Source organism: Falco cherrug, chromosome 12 (assembly GCF_023634085.1).
Source record: "Falco cherrug isolate bFalChe1 chromosome 12, bFalChe1.pri, whole genome shotgun sequence".
In the NCBI taxonomy this organism is placed as follows: Eukaryota; Metazoa; Chordata; class Aves; order Falconiformes; family Falconidae; genus Falco; species Falco cherrug.
In genome coordinates this window covers 5,211,544-5,231,701 of record NC_073708.1, presented here as the reverse complement: position 1 = coordinate 5,231,701, position 20,158 = coordinate 5,211,544, and the positions used below count along the sequence as shown (strand labels likewise).

The 20,158-nt window shown below is 40.6% G+C and overlaps 1 protein-coding gene across 10 annotated transcripts in view; it reads left to right on the top strand.

The window, feature by feature from the left end:
- The window catches only part of RC3H1 (ring finger and CCCH-type domains 1), a 66,068-nt gene that overhangs the window by 36,576 nt on the left and 9,334 nt on the right, over nt 1-20,158 (top strand). For 3 of the 10 annotated variants that reach the window (XM_055724775.1, XM_055724773.1, XM_055724774.1), the window contains exons 8-19: nt 1,632-1,750; nt 3,726-3,838; nt 7,231-7,512; nt 7,822-8,039; nt 9,535-9,911; nt 11,092-11,223; nt 11,812-11,982; nt 15,167-15,377; nt 16,326-16,416; nt 16,537-16,672; nt 18,685-18,855; nt 19,443-19,558. In XM_055724775.1, the coding sequence (XP_055580750.1) occupies nt 1,632-1,750; nt 3,726-3,838; nt 7,231-7,512; nt 7,822-8,039; nt 9,535-9,911; nt 11,092-11,223; nt 11,812-11,982; nt 15,167-15,377; nt 16,326-16,416; nt 16,537-16,672; nt 18,685-18,855; nt 19,443-19,558 (2,137 nt within the window). The remainder of the gene's footprint in view (nt 1-1,631; nt 1,751-3,725; nt 3,839-7,230; nt 7,513-7,821; nt 8,040-9,534; nt 9,912-11,091; nt 11,224-11,811; nt 11,983-15,166; nt 15,378-16,325; nt 16,417-16,536; nt 16,673-18,684; nt 18,856-19,442; nt 19,559-20,158) is intronic. The other 7 variants (XM_055724779.1, XM_055724780.1, XM_055724776.1 and 4 more) reach the window with 4 other exon arrangements.

Below are 20,158 nucleotides of genomic sequence, written 5' to 3'. Positions count from 1 at the left end.
CCTTCACCAGAGGAAATAATTTGTGAACAAGTAGGGAAAGTAGTCAAGAAAACACCAAATTAAGGACTTCTATTAACTTATCTAAAAATAGGATGTCTTTTTCTTTGTTCTAGAAATTCTGTGTATTAGTTTTTGATCTGAGGTCTCTAGCCTGCAGACATTTCACTTGGAAGACTCTCAGAGGCAGCGTTAAATCATAAGGCACCTTCTGTGTAAACAGTTTTGGATTCTAAAGTACAGTTTTGATGGATTGATTAGACAGAAGCTGGGAAAAAATCAGTCTAGGCAAGAAAGGTTTGTTATGCTAGGGAATTCAGTATTTTCCTTGTTCATGCGTAGTTCTGCAAAGGTGTGAAGGACAGTCGGGGAAGGGGACGATAGTTGGAAAGAGTATAACTGGGAAATAATCTTACGTTGTTGACAGGAGAGAAAAATGGAAATTGTTGAAAAAGCGGCACTGTGAGGATGGACTGCCTGAGGGAGAAGGGAAGGGACAGAACAGAGTGCTGTGGCTGAAGTTTTGTTTTATACCTATTAGTATTATCAAAATCAATATCAAAATGCTGTGAAGACCTAAACTTTGGTTTCGGGAGGTAAAAATTTTTAGTTACCAATTTGTTTGTTCAAGCAAATAGTTACCTCTCAAATGGGGACCAGTTGTACTTTACAGATAAAGGAGATGCAGTGCTTTCTTCCCAAATCTTTCATGCTGTAACAAGTCAGGGACAAAACTCTGTGTGTACTGCAAATTTGTTAGCCAAAGGCTGATATGGAAAGTGGAATTGCTAGTAGTCTTAATCAGTTTCAGTAGGTGAGTCTGATCTTGATGCTTCTCTTCTGTGCTGTTGAGTTGCTTCCCTGTTGTTCTATAGGTACATTGAGGTTCCTCTGGAAGTGTAGTCCTTGCGAGCAGAATAGAATGTAATTATGCCAAGATCTTGAAAGGCACTTTGAGGTCTTCTGTTTTACAGCAGGGTGTGTAGGCACGTGGTGGGAGTGTCATCTGCTGGAATGGATTAAACAATTAGAAAAGGAAATTGGCTAGAAGAAACAAGTGCCCCTATAGAATTGCGACTGTAGAGTTTATTCACATTGCTCTGTTAGAGGGTGTTCTGATACATAGATGCGCCTTGTGACATTTTTCCATCTGAGAAGCAGCAATTTCTGTTGCTGTTCAGTGACTGTGTCTGTGTGATCTAGGCCAGTGATGGTATTTGTACAGAATGATTTTACCTACTGGGGTCTGAATGTGAAGAGAGATTTTCAGCCTGATTTTTTTTTTTTTTTTTTTTTAATTACATGCGGAATTTGTACAATGCATTTACTCTGGAGTTCTTGTGATATGTGGAGATTCTGGTAAAAGGAAATAATTTGACGTGTTAATACTAGTCTTGCTGGCTCGTTTGGTATTTTGTGTGGTTTAATCTTGAGTCTATAGGTAGCTTTATTCTTTAAGTGGTGCTTTTCCCTTGAATTAAGGTGCTGAATGCTTTTATCTAATAACACATTTCTGATAAAAACTCTTCAGTTGTCTGGTGAAGTTTTGCAATACTGATGGTTTCTCCATACCTGGTTTTGGAAGACTCCTTCTGATCTTTCTTTTTATATTCTGTTTGCTGTCAATGCAATAGATGCTCCACCTCCGACATGGGAACAGTTGGAAAACGGACTAGTTGCTGTGAGGACTGTGGTTCACGGCTTGGTTGATTATATCCAGAATCACAGCAAGAAAGGAACAGATCAGCAACAGGTAAAAGCCAAATAATTTAAGTGCTTACCCCTAAATTTTATTGGCAGTACCTAATAGTAGAGGTTTACTAATGTCACCTGGAGGAGATTTGCTTTGACAAAGAGCTGATGGAAAACATCACTGCTGTGACATATTTATCAAAAAAGAAACGAACAAGAAAGGAAAAAACCCAAATCACTACGCCTCACGCCCCCCTATACCTGTGGCATTAATTTGCACAGCTCACTAGGGTGAAAACAGTCTGATTGTGCTGCAAGTTTAGGGAAATGAATAAACAACCCTCCTGACTAGAGGGTGGGGAAGAGAGGTCGGGGTGCCTGGCACTATCATCTGTGTGAATTTTCTTGGGTTTGTTTTAACGGGACATATTTCAGCCAGATGGCTCTGTGTTAATGAATTATTCTTATACCTGTACTTAGTGGTCTGTAAAGTTTGAAGATTTGGGGTAACATCATATAAAGATGCAATTCACATTCCTGAAACTTTTTTTGTATCTGAAAGAAAATGATGTTGTCACATACATAATTAGCTTACCTCATAGTTATCTTACCACATGTTCCTTTGATCTCATTTTGTATTATAGCTAAGTTGATACAAATGCTAGCTGCTGCTGCAAGACAGAGCTGCCTGTCACGCAGTTCCCCACCCCCTCCCTTGCTTTGGCACTTATCCTTTTGGAGAGCTGGTTTGGGGAGCAGAACTAGTAGAAAGATTATCTCTGCCAAAAACAAAAAAAAAAGAGGCAAAATTGAAGTGAATTATTTCTGCTGTTCTACCTTTTTTGCATTCATTGCGAAGCTTAATGAGCACTGCTACCAGCAGAAAGAAAAGCAGTAGGAATACACAAGTGGAATCGTGGTGGGAAAAACAGTGAGGGTTTTTGTTCTGGTGAGACCATCGCCTAGACCTGGTACATGCTGTGCTGCTTGGAAGGGAACTCAGAGCCTCCCAAGTGAGAAAGGGGACATCTGCTGATCATTGGGCAGAGTACTGCTGGCTGGCAGCAGTGGCCAGCAGAAGGCTGTGCAGCTTACGTGCACCCTGCCTAAATCCTTTTTTTTCACTGCAGTAGATGACAAAAAAAAAATTATAAAAATAATCAGTTTGCAGGTGGCTTCTTACAGATTTACATCTTTTGGCTGTTTTTCAGGAAGCAAAAGTTTATTTTACAGACCTTTTCCCTCAGTGGGAGCTCTGATAAAGTATTTCTGCCACTGATGTAATTCTGCCTTAAAAACTGTAGGAACCTAAATGTCTTTGAGACCACCTCTGGCCTTCTGTCAAAATTTATTTAGAGAGACTGGCACATGGGTGTATATGCAGACAGTAAGATTGCAGTAAATTGTTTCTTGGGAAACTTAACTAAGAAAAATACAGAAGACAACCCATACCCTGCTGATGTGTGTAGGAGTAAGATTGCATTCTCAGCGATTGACTGAAATAATTATTATAGATGGTGAAGAGATTTTTAGTCCAAAGTGGGCTAAAAGGGGTCTTGAGTATCCCTTTGTCTATGAGAGTTGGATTTCATCAAGTGCCATTTTGAGCTAAGAGAAATCAAGGGAGAAATAATTGACTAAACTTTCAATCTACCACAAAGTTTGATGAATATCTGGTGATTTCTGGTTAAGCATGATAATTTTTTCAGCCTGTATCAGTTTTGTCCACTTAACTGTGGCCTGAAACATACAGCTGTGTTCCAATCAAGCTTCAGTAAGGAATTCAGATAACAATGTTTTAAAAACCTGATAGTGACTTAGTTGTCAAAATATTAATTCCTGAATCCAGTAGTTCTGAAGAACCAAATACCAATACTGCTCCAGTCATTTATTTCACAGTAGGTACTTCTGGAACATTTAAATTGAAGGAGTTGTTAACAGTCAAACATTGGGCCTTTTAATAGAGGGGTATGTTCAGCTCTTGGTTAAGCGTACTTGTCTTCAGGTATCTCACGTGGTGTCTCTAACCTTGTCAGCCTCCTCAACACAGCAAGTACAAGACATACATGTGCAGAGACATGAAACAGAGAGGAGGATGCCCCCGAGGGGCCAGCTGCACCTTTGCACATTCACAGGAGGAGCTAGAAAAGTAAGTGTTACCTCTTATAGCAGAAATGGGTCCAGTCTCTGTTTTGTCTTACACGTGAGTCATGCGTGCCTCCTGTACTCATTCCTTGATATCACTTGTCTGTCATGTTAGCAAGAAATAATTTGAAAAACTTAGCAGTCATCTCAAGTTTTGGAATTGTTTGTTCTTAAATACAGGATATTTTGCCTTGTTCAGCAGTAATGCAGCTCTGAAAGTCTTATGTTGACACGGGTGTTATTTGAGACTTTGGAGGTGGGCTGTTTTTCTTATTTCTTAAGTGTGACTAAACATGCTGTCTGCATCCATTATGCTCGTTTATTTGTGTGTACTTCTCATCTTGCCTTTATATTCAGCTAGGTTCCTGGCAGTTCTCCAGATGGCAGGGGTTCTCTTGTTTTTCTGTGCTGCTAGGGCTATCCAGAGAGCTAGAAATTATCATTGCAATTTGTTTTTTTCCTGCAACAGTTATTCTTTGAAACTTCTTGGCAGATTGCACATGCAGTAACCTTAAAGTGGTTAAAGCTATTGTTGAAGGGTTAAAAGATGGTGGTCATACAAAGCCTGCAGTAAATAAGCTACATGCATTACAGATCAGGAGGGGGCACCCAGTTATCTGCTGTTCTGAAGGTTGTCTTAACTTTTTTTAAAGTAAAATGGATTATTTAAGAGTTGAAAGAAAAAAATACAATATAATTTATACAGTACATAAAACTTGGTTTTCAGGCTAAAATAGTTAATGTCTTTTAAAGAAGAGGTGTTTTTTTCTCCAATCAGAATAAAATGCCAAAGATTTGGAAATGTTATGCAGCTTTTTTAATTTTCCTTAATCTAAAACTTGAAACATTATTATGGCAGTTCATTGGCTGTATAGCCAGCATGCGGTGCATAGGCAAGACAGGAAGAAAAAAATAACAGAGCACATGGTGTTAGAATGACAAAGGCAGTTACTCAAATGAACAGAGAATAGGACTTTGATACTTGTGTTCTGCAGAAGCAGTTGGGGTTTTTCCTCTTTCGTCATGATGTTAAGAAAATAGAGATTGGTGGTGCTGGTTTGGATGGTTAACAAGAGTGGTGAGTCAGTATTAGTATCTCTGAACTAGCTGTATGTATCAAGAAGGGCTGTTTGTCAGCTTTGCAGATGTAAGAGACTTGTTTTGTCCAGACTGACTTGTATGTCTTGGTAATAATGTTGTCATGGGGTGGTTGTTCTGTTTCAAGGTACAGTGGTTTCTGTAGGTGGCTGGGGGACTTCTGAGTTCAAATTCTTCCTTGTACCTTTTATCTTGGCTTAATTCCTTTGAGTAGATACTGCATTAGGGTTACTCCTTTTTAAAATGCTTAGTATGAATAATATGCATTACCATTGTTATGTAGTTCCTGTATCTTACATGTAGCTTTAAGTTAGCAGGAGGATTATGGGGAAGTGTGTAGTAAAGCCTTAGATAGCAAACTGTAGTCTGCACTTGCTTGAACAGCAGCAGCTCATTCCCCTCTGGACAAGGGACAAAGACCCAGTATACATAGGCATATATGAAACTTTTTTAGATTATTTTTGTGTCCTGCACATGTGGAGACTGCAACAAAGGTTCATAAACCTGTTCAGAACAATCCAGAGGGCAGCATAGTACTACTTTTATTCTAAGTATTTTTATCATGAGAGGGTGTTGTATCAACTCTTCCTGTCACCTTTGATTGAATAGGTGTTTATATACGTGCTCCTGTCTCTCTTGAGCATTCTTTTGTGTTCTAGATGAATGGGTGGGGATGGCCAGTCCTCCTGTCTTAAAAGTAGTGTGCAAGCGTTCAGAGAGTCAGGAGCCATTGGACAATGTACCTCCAGGGGACCTGATGGGAGGCAGACATCCAGAAGTAACTGGCAGGGAGAACACGGCAGTGGTTTCCCAGTGTCCTGCTGCTGCTTTTCAGGGAGCAACTGGTTTGGGTATTGAGCAGGATGCCCAAGTAAAACCCAAAGTTCAGCCTGGGAAGCTCACTTGGCTTGCCTCTTGTGTCCAGCTGACATGAGATGCCAGAAGAACTTCTGAGCAGCATGTTTAGAAAGCTGTAGTCTGCCCCTGCTCAAGTGCTTCTACTGTGGCGATGGCCTAATTTGTTTACTCTCTTTTAATGCATTCTGAATGATGCCCACTGTCAGCTGTAGCTTGAATTTATAGTGTGATTATGTGGGCAAAGATTAATCCAGACAGGAAATTGGGAGAGTTAGGAAGGTGGCTAGAAGACAGTCAATGAACTCTTAAGAGATCAACGGCTCAAATTTGTACAGTGGTATCACACTGTCTGACTCTATGCTCAGTCATATCTAAAAAACAAAACAGCCACAAAACCAAAAAAGAACATTTTGCTTCTAGTATTGCTGTTAATTCTGTTGCATGTGGGCAAATACAAAGACTATCTGAAGATTGAGCAATAGAGTATAACAGCCCCCTTTTGCTACAATAATGCATGCACCTTCCTAGGCTGTGTTACCATCTCGCTTAGCTTGTTAGGTATGATATCAAAGTGTTGGCTTCAACCCTGTTGAAGAAATTGCCTCTTGTTCTGCAATATAAACAGCAGGAACACGCAGGCCTACAAATACACCCTCCCACTTGCATTCCGGTGTCTAAGCTAACGGCAGGATGTTTAGTGGAGGACTTTCAACTCTGGAATTTGCTCTCTTCAGTGCTCCAGTGCCATAAGTCTGCTGATTTTTGTGGAACATTAGTTAAAAGGTTCATGCTTGTTCAGACTGTTGTCGGAAGCAGTTACATTTTTTTGAATTACAGTACGTTCAGAGTTTTTGTCTCTGCAGTCTATTTGTCAAACCACACAAATGGTATAAGCTGTGTATAGTATAGTAACATAAATCTTAACAAACTGCTTTAAAGGATAGCACATGCAAATAAATACTTGACTTGGCTTATTATTGGCCACATGATGCACAAGTGAATCCTCATTATTTGTCACTAACTCTCTGCTGTTACTTTCTTCTCTGAATAAAATGGGCTTGAATAGTCTGTGGTCTATATTCTGAAGCTTCTGTTACTATAGGTAGTATTTTGTGTGATGTTTGGTTTTGGTTTTCTTCTGTACAGTTGAAATGCATATATGTACAGGAAGTAAGACTTTAAACTTGCTGCGTGAGGTTTAGCTGTGAATTCTTGGTGGAGTTGTCATTAAAAATCCATCCTTGTTCTTCTGATTGAAACTGCTATTAACTGTTCAGACAGCAGTGAAGTTGTAGTCTAATAGATATTCTTGCAAGCCCTTAGGGAGCTTGAATTAAAATTTGAAACTTTTGGTAGCATCTGCGTTTGCAAAATCTTGAAAATGCAATTCCTTTTAGTTTCTTGTTTCAATTTTTTCCTGTGTGGCTTCTTTTTCTGAAGATTCCGTAAAATGAACAAGCGTCTGGTTCCCAGAAGACCCCTGAGTGCCTCCCTGGGCCAGCTAAATGAGGTGGGCCTGCCTTCAGGAGCTATCCTCTCGGAGGAAGGGGGAGTGGACTTGCCCAATAGAAAAGCTTCTGCTCTGCCAAATGGAATTGTGTCAACAGGCAGCACGGTGACGCAACTTATTTCTCGAGGGACTGACTCCGGTTATGAAACTGCTCTGAAGCCAGGGAAGATGGAACATCTGAGTAGCAGTGCCCCTGGATCTCCTCCTGACTTGTACGGGTCTTCCTAACTTGTTCCAAGTGTCATGTGTGTAAATATGCAGTAGAAACAAAGTAAACCCATTCTCTAGAAAAGAAATGGAACAGGGTTTGTTTTTTGTTTGGTTTGGTTTTGAGTTTAAGTGATTAAAGAGTAGAAAATTAAAGCTAAAACTCTTAAACTGCTTTACTCTCCCCGTTTGCTTATTTTAATTGGAGAAGGTGATGTAAGCCTTCAGAACATGGAGTATAGGCAAAGAACAGTGTTTTTAAGTAGTGTGCTATATCAGGCCTTAATGAGCAGTGCCATCTTTCTGCTTTTTAGGCTGGAATCTGTCCCCAAGAGCTCTATTTCTGCCTTGCCAGTGAACCCTCATCCTGTACCCCCTCGGGCTCCAACAGACCTGCCTTCAGTGTCTGTCACCAAGCAGTTGCAAATGGTACCACGGGGGTCTCAGTTGTATAATACTCCACAAGCGGATATGTTTTATCAAGATCCTAGAGGAGCTGCCCCACCATTCGAGCCAGCACCCTACCAACAAGGTAGGTTTTGAGACCAAGCTCTCTTTCATCTTTGTACTGATGTTATTCTTCCTTCCCACTCTGCTGTTTACTTAAGCCCCAAGTTGAAATTGTCTTGCATATCGCATGGAGTATAGGCACTAATGTGGTGATGGTATAATAAAATAGAAATTGACAGGCTTTTTGTGTCTTGACTGAGGACTTTAATGCGAGCAAAAGCAGAGGTATCCATCCAGTGTAGCAGATGCTCCTCTCTTCAGTTTTTCCTGACTGGGCTAGGTCAAGGATCTAATATGGTAAACCTTAATTCAGTTTGAGTTGGGGGGCAGGGGGAATGGAAATAAACTTTAACCAGCAGAGGGGTTTGTGCTTGAGGGATGAAAATACTTACGTCCTTAATGAAAAGTGTGTGTGTTTCATAAATGTCTGCATGTGTATGGGTAGAGACAAGTGAAATTAGAGAAGGGCAGGGCGCAAAAAGAAAACATCATAAAAAAAGGAACTAAGAGGAAAAGTTTTACGAGACCAAGCAGAGAAAGATAATACTGAAGGGGATTAAAAGGAAAATTTATAGCTGTATATAAAGACAGGGAGCTATTCTTATGCAGCATAAGATTGGAGAGATAAATGATACAAAGTGAAGTTAATATGAAAGAAAAATAAGAATGAAAGACCAAAAGAAGCGGAAAGAGAAAAAAAAAAAAAAACCTAGAAAGGAAAGGGGGCTGGGGGTACAGACCATTTTTGAGAAAGTGACAGAGCGTTTTGAAGGAGAAAAAAACTTAACATTTGATTGTGTGCAAATGAAGATCTGAGGTTGTCCACAGAATTTGATGTGTGTGGTGTTGACCATGTGTTCATATTCATGCATGCTTTTAAATTATCCAGAGATCGCAGACAGATTACTAAAAGCGTCAGGTAACTAAGAGGTGTGATGTTGGAAGTCTTTGGTGATTCACGGTACTGAAATTTCCTTCTACTCTTCAAGAGGTAGAACAATTCTTTAGGTAACTTTAAATAATAGTTAATCCAACACAGGCAGTGGCTCTGATACCTTGGGACAAATAGAATTTTACTTGCATAAAATAGAGATACGCAGGCTAATCTTCAGTTTACTTTTTAGGTCTTGTCTAGCTAAAAGCATTCTTATCAATCTGCAGAGACATTATTTCCATTTGGTATGCTAGCAGCACCTCTGTGGTACCTGTGGTGTGCTCAGTCACACCACCTCTTCTCCAGCTACTATACCTTTTACACCTTCCTGAGATCACATTTAGATGGTTGAACCGTGTCACTTGAGCTTTGGGTCAGCTTTTGCTTTTTCAAGGTTTTCTGTGGTTAATTTTTGAGTAGAAATACGAGTTACAGTGAGGGAAAATAACAAATGTGAATTAATTTACACCCTTCTCTTCACAATACTTGTAGACTCGAGTATTTGAAACAGGTTTTTTTGTGGATGGTTGCGATGATTACTTTCTGTATCCTTTTTGTGTTTTTTCCTCTTGCCTTATTTCAGGAGTTTACTATCCCACTCAGTCCATGTCTCGCTTTGTCCGACCTCCTCCATCGGCTCCTGAACCTGGTCCACCTTATTTAGACCATTACCCACCCTACCTTCAGGATCGTGTGGTGAGCCCACAGTACACGCAGCCACAGCAGTATCCTCCCATGGGACAACCCATATACCCACCGCACTATGACAGCCGTCGCGTGTATCCCCCTGTCCAGCCGTATCAGCGAGAGGAGATTGTCCGAGGAAGCCCTGTACCCATTGAAATTCCACAAGCAGCTGTACCATCCTACGTTCCTGAATCCAGAGACAGATACCAGCAAACGGAGGGTTATTGCCCAGTGGCTCCGCATCTCGGTCAGATCAGACCTTCATGCCACAGGGTATGGTTTTTATGTGGTGGGTTTGTAGTTGTTTGAGAGAGAAACTATAAACTACTTGAATATTTTTGCAGTGAAGTGGTGGGTTTTGTGAGGAATTAGAAGTTTGAACTTTAGGGAGGGGGTATATTTGATGAAGCTGATCGGAATCTGGAAAGCTGTTTAGTTACTGGTCAACTCTGTAACTGTGATGATGTTAATATGTAAAAGAGTGGGTTGCTACTTAGTGCTCAAAGTAGAAGTTGTCGTGGTTTAACCCCAGCTGGGAAACAAGCACCATGCAGCCGCTTGCTCGCTTCCCCCGACCCAGAGGGGTGGGAAGGAGGATCGGAAAGGAATGTAAAACTCAAGGGTTGAGATAAGAATAATTCAATAGCTAAAGCAAAACCCCTGCATGCAAGGAAAGCAAAGCAAGGAATTCATTCACTACTTCTAATCGGCAGGCAGGTGTTTGGCCACCCCCAGGAAAGCAGGGCTCCATCACGCGTAACAGTTACTCGGGAAGACAAACGCCATCATGCCAAATGTCCCTCCCCTCCTTCTTCCCCTAATTTATATACTCAGCATGTCATATGGTATGAAATACCTCTTTGGCTAGGTCAGGTTGCCTGTCCTGGCTGTGTCCCCTCCCAATTTCCCGTGCCCCTCCAGCCCTCTTGCTGGCAGGGCCCAAGGAACTGAAAAGTTCTTGGTTTAGTATAAACATCACCCAGCAATAACTAAAAACATCAGTGTCTTATCAACACTTCCCCCATATGACTGCAAGGGGGATGTGCCATACTGGAACACGTTCCAGGGGAAACTTTGCGAAGCTGGAACACAGAGTTCATGTTGAGCTACCAGTGACTTAAAGATTAGTAATTTTAAAAGTTAGAAATGCTGGGTTAGTTGAGGATCTAATCAGTTGTAGGCAAATAACAATCCCTGCCTTTGGCATGTCTTGCACTAACGCTGGCCAGTGTAGGAGCATCTGTGTCCTATATTAAACATGAAAGTTAACAGATAGACTGGATAATAACAAGTAATGATCACTTCATTAATGATACTGTCTATTCGCTGTATTTTTCCTTTTTTGCAGTATATGGTTATCGTATTTTATTCGGGTAAACAACCTTTTTGAAATTACTAGTTTCGTGCATTAATGCTTCAGAAGCTTTGTAACGTATTTCTGTCTTCATTTCAGCCTCATCCCAGCCTGGATGAACTTCACCGACGCAGAAAAGAGATCATGGCCCAACTAGAAGAGAGGAAGGTGATTTCTCCACCTCCTTTTGCATCCTCACCAACCTTGCCTCATCCTTTTCATTCAGAGGAGGTAAGCATATTTTGACAAAAATGTGACTTGCTCTCATGTTTAGAAAATGCTTCGGAGTTTTTGTGTGCTAGTAGGTGAAGACAACAAAAAAATAGGAATGGTGCAGTGTTGGCAAGTGATGGGGGATGTAGATTTTGTGCTTCAGATGGGAAGCCCTGATAGTGCAGTCTCCAGTTTCTTGATTGGCTGTTGGTTGCCGGATCTACCAGTGATCCTAAGCTGGTTTTGGTGCAATGAAGGGAGTTAGTTTTGAGCCATTATTAATTGAAATAGTCAGTCTTCACCATTACTGGACTTTGCTTTGTTTGCTTCTGACATGTTTAAAATTAAGTAACAGCTTGATAGAAGTTTGTGGGTTTTAACCAAGGTCAAAATACCACTTCTATACTGGCCAAGCGAACAGTCAGCACTGGGAGTGTAGCCAGGTGATCAGAATTTCTTGTATTTCATGCTTGCTCTGGCCCAATTCCAAATGGTGATGTATTAATTAAAAAAAAAATAATCCTGGTGGTGTTTTTCAAGTTCATTGCTGTTGAAATAAGTAGTGGTGGCTGTGAAGCTGCTTCTTCCCTTCACTTACAGAACCAGATCTTTGTTTTCGTACAGTACTTGGATGAAGACCTGAAGGTAGCTGGGAAATACAAAGGAAATGACTACAGCCAGTACTCTCCCTGGTCCTGTGACACCATCGGCTCCTACATTGGAACCAAAGATGCAAAACCCAAAGATGTTGTGGCAGCGAGGAGTGTGGAGATGGCGGTATGTAGGGATGAGGGGAGCACAGAAGAAAAGCTGATTCTTCTGTGGATTGGGAGGGACTCTTTTCATTTGCTTTCCAGTATGCTGGCAGTGCCTGTATTTAAGCTCAGAAGTGCATTGCAGTCAACAAATGCATCTGCAAGTGTGCAGAGTGCTTTGTTTTCACAGCTATCAACAGTCCTGCATCTGTGTAGTTGCTTTAAAGCTCTGGGTAGAGATGCAGGCTAACCACTCTGCTCTAAAGGCATGGATAGCAAGAGATACTTTGCCATGATTCTTAACACTTAACTTGAAATCCAGAAATTGCTATGTAATGGCAGTTTGTTAATTAAACGTGTCCATCTGTACTTTTTTCTGTCGGGGGAGATGTTGTAACTTAACTTTGTGCTATTAATTCCTTTTGAGGTGATTGTTACTGTTGTTAACAACATCTTTACTTGAAGGAGACTCTGTGATTTGTGACTACGAGAATACCCAAAACTTGCATGAAGCTTTTGAGAGAGGTGTAGTCATAATACCAGGCTGATTCTTCTTGAGGGCAATTTCTAGCTCTATGCTGTGCGCATTCAGTCCTTCACAGAAGCCATGGGTGTCTTACTCTGAACTTACTTTTGCTGCTGCCTTTTTGCTAGGTCAGTGTTGCAAAAAGAAGGGACTACTAGGGTGTCATTATTGGGAGTCATGAATGTGAAGAAAAGAAATAGGATTCTGAAATACCACCACTGTTCTTTTTTTCCTAACATTTAAGCATCACTCAACAGCAAGAGGTAGGTATGTAGCATGGTAGCCCACGCAAGTAGGAAGACTTTCAAGTCTTCAAGAGAAAGGATTGTTTAGTCTGAGGGACATTTTTACAGAGATGGATCTGGTTTTCTCCTTCAATTCCCATCTGCAAAAGTGTTCAATCATCTTTTGTTTATATATTGTCACTGTCATGGCGACTCTTCTTTGGCCAATAAGGGGAGGGGGAAGCAATCTTCTGTGGACAGGTGCTCACCTATTGCAACCACTTAACTAAATGATAGGATTTTTCTGTCTAGTTTCTTCTCTTTGTGCACAAGCAGGCTTCCCTGTTTCCCATCTGCCTTATTGGAATTAAATGCATCTGGTTTCTGTCCACTGAATTGCTTTCCTGTAAGACCTCAAAGGCACTGTGTGAATGGGAGCAAAAAGGAGGCTTTTCTCTCAGAAAAAGCAGGGCAAGAAAAGGCGTTTCTTTGCAGCTTTGGGGTTTTTTATGTCCTTTTGCTCTCTGTCCTACACAGCGTGTTTGCCTTGAGTTATAGTGCTGTCACGTTTGACCTGGGGAAGTAAGGTGGCTCAGAATCAGGTTATTGCTTCCAAGTGGCAGTGTTCAGGAACCAACAAACAGCTCTTGTCTTTCATCCCTGCTGCTAAAAAACTGTGCAAACAAACTGGAACTCAATTAAGAGAAGTAATAGAGTTTTGGAGAAGCAGCCTCCTTTTTCATTGCTAAACAAAGCATTCTTCTGCCCCCGAGGTAATTTTCAGAGAAAGCAAATAGGATCTTTGCTGCTCTTCATTTTTCGTTTCCTCGCAGGAAAAAATTCTCAGGAGACCTTTACTGCAGATGGCGAGTGAATTAATTCTTCCTTTTTTTAATTGCTCATAAGAGATTCCTTTTTTCAAGGATAAGAATAGTATCATCTAAGAGCACATAATGCTGGATTTTATGCAGATAGCATTGCACCTCTACTGTGTTCTTTCCCCCCACTCAGTATATGGAAATAAATTAAATTGGTACTGTCATCCTATGGACTCAAGGTTGATACAATATTTTTTTAGAATTCCAAAGTAGATGGTGTCTAATGCCTGTTCCAGTTTCAACATGTTACACTTCTTGAGTTTAGCTTCCAACTCTGTTGTGACTGCCATTTTCACCCCTTTATTCCTCCCTTAGTTATCTTATTGTGTCTGTTTCTAGCAATCCTTAACGTCACTGAAAGCTTGCAGAGTTTCATTTTAATTTTGGACCATAATGAAGTTTTTAGCCTTCAGTCTGTCCTTTTTGTGTAGTAGCCCCACTTACCTTGTTCTTTTTATTGTACACAGCACTGTGCTACAGTTTTACTTCTTCAGCAGTCTTAACTCTGTTTTGTAAGTTCTTACCATGTTACATTCTCTGGCAGCCAACAGACAGCTTCTCATTTAACTAAGTGCTTTTCCTTTTTTTTGTGTGGTTGTTTTTGTTTTTTTTTTTTAAATCTGTTTATTTCTTTTCACTGTTTTGTGTTTATCTGGATGGGGTGATTATTCTGGGGGTGGGGTTTATTTGTTTTGTTTTGTGTTGAGGAGCCTTCTTAAAATCAATTTTTATTCATGGAACCAACCCTTTGACATGTGTTTTTAAGTTACTCCAGGTGACTTCTCCCGTAACTGGCCTAACTTGTATCTCAGGAAAAGCTTTGTTAAAAATCTTTATGATAATGTCTTGTTTCTTCTTCTCAGTAAGTTAAATCACATTGACTTACCCTGCTAAATCGAGCTTGTTTTCTATGCACATCATCTCCCTTGTGACTGCTTGACAGAGGTCTGTGAGTAGAGAGGGAACATTTTATCTGTTTATCTATATGCTAGCCCGTTAAAGTGTTTGAGTCTGAAGCTTAGTTAGAAACTGTGATGTTCCAAGCAGTACTAGTAGTTAATGAAAAATGTGCCTGAAAAGATGTACCAGACATCCCAAGTAAGTGCTGTGCTGCGTAATTCCCATTTTGAGTCATCTCTTAAGCTGTTAGATGATATGGTTGTTAACACTTGCCTTCAGAGAAATTTCTTTTGGACTTTGGAAGGAGGAGTGTATTCCTCAGAGATGCCCGCTGATCTCGTCTGACTTGATTCTGGAGGGGTTTTTCCCTTCTGTCCCATTAGACTTTCCTCTGTCTTAATTTCCTTTTGCTGCTGCTCCCTTCTCTTGGATTTGTTTGTAAATAATTATGCAACTGTTTCACAGTGGTGGTAGTAATTGTCATCTGAAGTTGGGAGTGATGTCTCGTTAACAGTATAACAGTGGAGTTACAAACTGAAGAATTGGAAGACTAGTTGAAGGATGAAGGGAATAGAGAATACAAAAGAGACTTACTGTACTGGTACCAGCTTGTAAAAGGAATGTGGGTTTGTTCATTTCTGAGTAAGTTTTTGACTGCCTTTTCCATGTCTTGTCTAGAACATAGATAGTAAAGCCATGCGTGACCAACGATTAGACATGCAGCGAAGAGCAGCAGAGACTGGTGATGATGACCTCATTCCATTTGGAGACCGACCAACTGTGTCGAGATTTGGGGCTATCTCTCGTACTTCCAAAGCGATGTACCAGAATTCTGGTCCCATGCAGGCCATGGCTGTTCAGGGAGCTACCACCAAATCGGTCATTTCAGGTACAGTGTGTGCTCTTGGATTTTCCTGGCTGTTGCTGTATCCTTTAGTGCTATGGCGCAGTACAACTGGAAGTCAAACCCTGTAAACTTGTTTCTTGTCTTAGAAATATAGATGAGATGTATGTGTTTACACTACTAAAAATAACTCTAGGTAGGGCTATGCTGAGCAGCCTGAGGAAGAAGGCTGCTGCAATTTTCTGTCCCAAGGACAGGTTTGTGCATGTGTTGGTGACTACTTGTTGCTATTTGGAAAAAGTTAATTTGTTCTGCTGGTCCCCTGTGGTGGGAGGTTTTTTAAATCTGTTGTATTACAGTGCAGAAACTTACTGCTTTCTCAAGTAAATAATTCAAAAGCATCATAATGAAGTACTGTACAGCACTCCTACTTTATGGATAGTTGCCGCTGCAAGCTTAATGCAGCCAAGGTTTTGTGTGATGTTAGGCAGAGCAAATAAAGTAGGAATAGTTTATATTTTCTAACCATATGTATAGTGTGGCTGTATACCTTAATCCAAAAGTGGTCCTTTTTTGAGGTGCACTAAATAATCATAACAAAAAATGTAATTATATTCCTCCAAACTTCCTTCTAGATTTTTTTCGGGAGTTAGCTGCTGGGAACAAAACAAACCCATGTTTGTTTAATTCACATAGTGAATGTAAGTTTGTGTCCCTGTCTCTCAGTGTCTGAAGTCCTTCACAATCTCACACTCTGGGAGACTATCACAAATCTGTTGGATGTACATGAAGGGTCATGCATTATGCACATGAGACTAGTGACATGTTATGTTTCTGTATTTGTTTCAGCAGAAGAAACATTAGACCAGCACTGTTAGAGGGTTGGCCTTTCTGGTTATTCTCTAATGTCTGTCCAGTTCTGTGTATTGGCTGAACTACTTAAAGGATACTTCTGTAGTAATGTGACATGGATTTCTTTCTGTTCACTGACAGACTACAATCCTTACGGAACTCACGGTGGCTGGGGAGGCTCTCCATATTCTCCTCATCAAAATATACCTTCTCAGGGACGTTTCAATGACAGGTAGGATTGCTTCGTTTTAGTTTACCTTTTTTAAAATTTTCTTTATCTTTTTTCTATGCCAGCTGAGTAAAGCTTTTTTTTCCCCTAAATCTCCTTATTTTTCCTTTTCTGATCCCAAAGGGAGAGACTGTCCATGTCAGATGTGGCTGGTCATGGGAAACAGTTACCCTCAGCAGAACGAGAGCAGCAGCTGCGCATGGAGCTGCAGCAAGTAGACCATCAGATTAGCCAGCAGACACAGATGCGAGGACTAGAGGTTGGTGCCAGTGTTTGGAAGAATGGTGAGGGGTGGTGTGATGGTATGAGAGATGAAGCTGGTAAAGTTGCTTTTCATGTGTTGATCTTTCTTTGATTGTAATACTACTCAGTAACAATACTTAATTCTGTGATGTCAGGCATCAGGACTATGGTACAAGTCTAAACCTCTCTGCTTAGCAGCAGAAACTTCCCTGCATTTCAGCTGGAAATTGACAACATACTTGAATCTGCACTCTATGCTTATTCATGTTTGCTTTCATTCTCTCTCACTTCCCCCCCCTGCCCCGCCCGCCCCCTCTGTTCACCTGTCTACACGGAGTTAAACTTGTGGTGTAGATAACCTGTTCCTCTTGGCTTTACTGCCATTGAAAATGTGTGATTTTATGTACAGAAGTCTTTGACCTTCATCTGTTTCATGTTTGGCTTCGTGTTGTACCTGTTTCTTCCTAAATAGCACAAACCAGAAGAGTCAAGAAAATAAATATCCAAGATATTCAGCTTGAAAAATTAAAGCTTAGTATTTTATGTCTCGTTGTGTAGAAGAAATGTAGTAATTTGCAACATGAGGAAGGATGGGAGTCTGCATTCATAAAAGAATTAATGATCTGAAATCTTTGTATTTTGTGAGATGCAGAAGGGGAAATGTTAAGGCATAATCAAAGAATTGTTTTAACAAAGCTTTAGTTACTTTTTTTTCCTCCTTCTAGGAGAAAATCAGTAAATATTTACCAGAAAGCTATTCTAGGTACCTCAGCAACTGTTCATATTAATGTTTTCCCAGAAGGAATTGCTATAGGTAATGGAGAACAGCTTCTGCTGAAGGTATAGTTACCTAAGAACACATGTAATAGAGGAGGGTTATTGCAGAGTAATTGCAAGAGCTCACAATTTTTAAGTTGCAGCAGCAGTTACAAGTAGTACGGATTTCTTAGCTAAAACGTAACTCATGTTCTTGTGCTCTTGTTTGGGAACAAGAGGAGAAAATGTTTTAAATCTTGCATGTCTTCCTGTGCCATAATACAAAAGTATTGGAAAGTTGCAAAACCCGTCAGTAGCCTGCCTCTCCTGCCCGTTATTACTGTGATTGTGTCAGTGTTAAGTCCTACATAATTGAGTTTTGAGCATTGATTTATTTTTTTTTACCGTAACTTGAATTTCTCAGAACTAATCAGCTATTTTGAGTAATAACAGCTTTCTACTGTGTTCAAAGTGGCAAGTAGGTACTTGGAATCCAGGAGGCTTTGCTGATTTACTTGTTACAAGGTTGTAGCAATTGCTTAATTGAGTCACAGCATGAAGAGCTAGATTGTTGTGCTTTCTCAAATGAGTGAGCATTTCTGCTTGAAGACTAGGCACATGTTTGGTTGCATGGAGTAGTAGATAGTGTGTTTAAATGCAGAGCACACACTTACAGAACTGACACCCAAGTATTAGCAGATTTCTGAAGCGGCTGATGGGGTTACTGCTTTTACTTGGCTGCTAGTAGCTTGCAACTTGTGAATAACTGTCGTTGCTTGCCCCTCTTTGTTTCTGTGCTTCCTAATCTGGGTCAGTAAAGCGCTACAAATTGACACCCACATCTCAAGATATTTTATATGATTTAGCAATAATTCTGGCTCTACTGTAAAACTTGATAAATTCTACTATTGTAAAATAAAGCAGCAGATTTGCTTATCTGCTGTTATCTTTTGTTCAACAAATAGCTTACAAAGAGTAGTGGTCTTGTTCCTGTGCTTTTAATCTTAGTTTTGAGCAGCATATGGGGAAAACTCATGCAAACTTACTATAGTAAAAGGTATTTAACACTGCTTATTTTAAAGTGAAAAGAGAGTCTGTAAAAAACGTTTGAACTTGCATTGGAAGTGATTTCAATTGGGACCTTATTAAGCATGGAGAGAGGCAGCCTTGGGTTTGCAAATAAGCAATACTCTAGAGTTATGGCCTAGAGCTCTTTCTGTGCTTGGTGTGTTGTGTGCTCAGTTGTGTATGTGCTTGGCTTTATGCATTTAGGCTGTTAGTAACAGGCTGCTGTTGCAGAGGGAGGCGACTACCCTGGCAGGCCAACCACAGCCCCCACCCCCACCTCCCAAGTGGCCTGGGATGATCTCAAGTGAACAGCTGAGCTTGGAGCTACACCAGGTGGAAAGGGAAATTGGGAAGAGAACCCGTGAGCTGAGCATGGTGAGTGCTGTGGGGGTGGGAGGCAGAGAGGTGGAGTGGAGAGCTGTGCAGCTGGCTGCAGCCCTTTTAGCCTGGCAGAAGGGCTCTCTGCTGGGATAACCACAGCTGGAGTCATCCATCTCCCTCTTTATTCTTCCAAACCTCCTGAGGAGTTCTTTGATTCTTCTTCATGAAGAATTTTAATTCTAGCCACCTTAAAATACTCTACTGCTGTTTTATTGCCATTTGAAAATAAGCGTGCCACTGAATTAGTTGAAAACTGCATAGTCTCCAAGGTCGCTGTAAACTGCTTTAACATAGAAATCATCTTCTGCAGGTACAGGCTAGCATTCAGAAGTCTGTGTGCTGTTACAGTCTGTGGTCTTTGCTTGTTGTTATGAGAATCATCCCTTTCTTTCAGGAAATACAATGTCCTGAGAGGATAAGCATGTCTTAGTCTGTTTTCCTGTCTCATGGTTTTTGTGGGTTACGCTGTATAACTCCCAATCTACAGGCCTTCATCGTTGGTCCTAAAGGATCGAGTCTCAAATACCTTTAACACTGTGTTTAAAGAATTTTTCTTCTGTCCTTTTGGTTTTTTTTAAAAGGAAAGCCAGTCTTCACTGGATATGAAAAACAAACTGGGCACGAATAAACAGACAGAAAATGGACAGTTAGAACCGCAAAGCAAGGTTCCAGCTGAAGACCTCGCACTGACATTCAGGTAACATGGGTTTTCAACCTTTCGTCGTGAAACAGCAGAATGACTTAATCAGGGTCACTCTCTGGTGTATGAATAATAATAACCCTTGGTCTCACATTGGCTCTGATGTGGAAGCATCTGCTAGGAAAAGATAGAAAACAAGTTTTTATCGTGCATGTGTGAATTAAGGGCCCTTTCAGCTGATGAGTAGGTGAGTGGAATGAGGCTCTGTATCAATTAGCACAACAGAAGAATTTCAGTGTTTGTAAGACCAGAAGTCCATCTAGTCAACTATTAGTAGGGAGGAGCAGGAGATAAACAACCCTAGAAGAAACATTTATCTGCTGCTTTAGTTTCAAAGAAAAGAAATGTTCCAAATGTGGGAGGAAAGTTACTGCATCCTGCTAATGTTTGTGGTGTGGGTCATATCTAGGAAGGTATGTAGCTTTGAAACAAAGATCACTTTGATTTGTAGCAGTAATCTTTATCTGTGTAGATGTTGGGGTTGATTTCAATTGACATTTGATATTCAATTGAAATAAGATGTTGCCTGGGAATGCTGGGAATCTATACAGCAACCATTTTCAGATGGCTGCAAGCATCTGCGTGTATTCAAGCTAA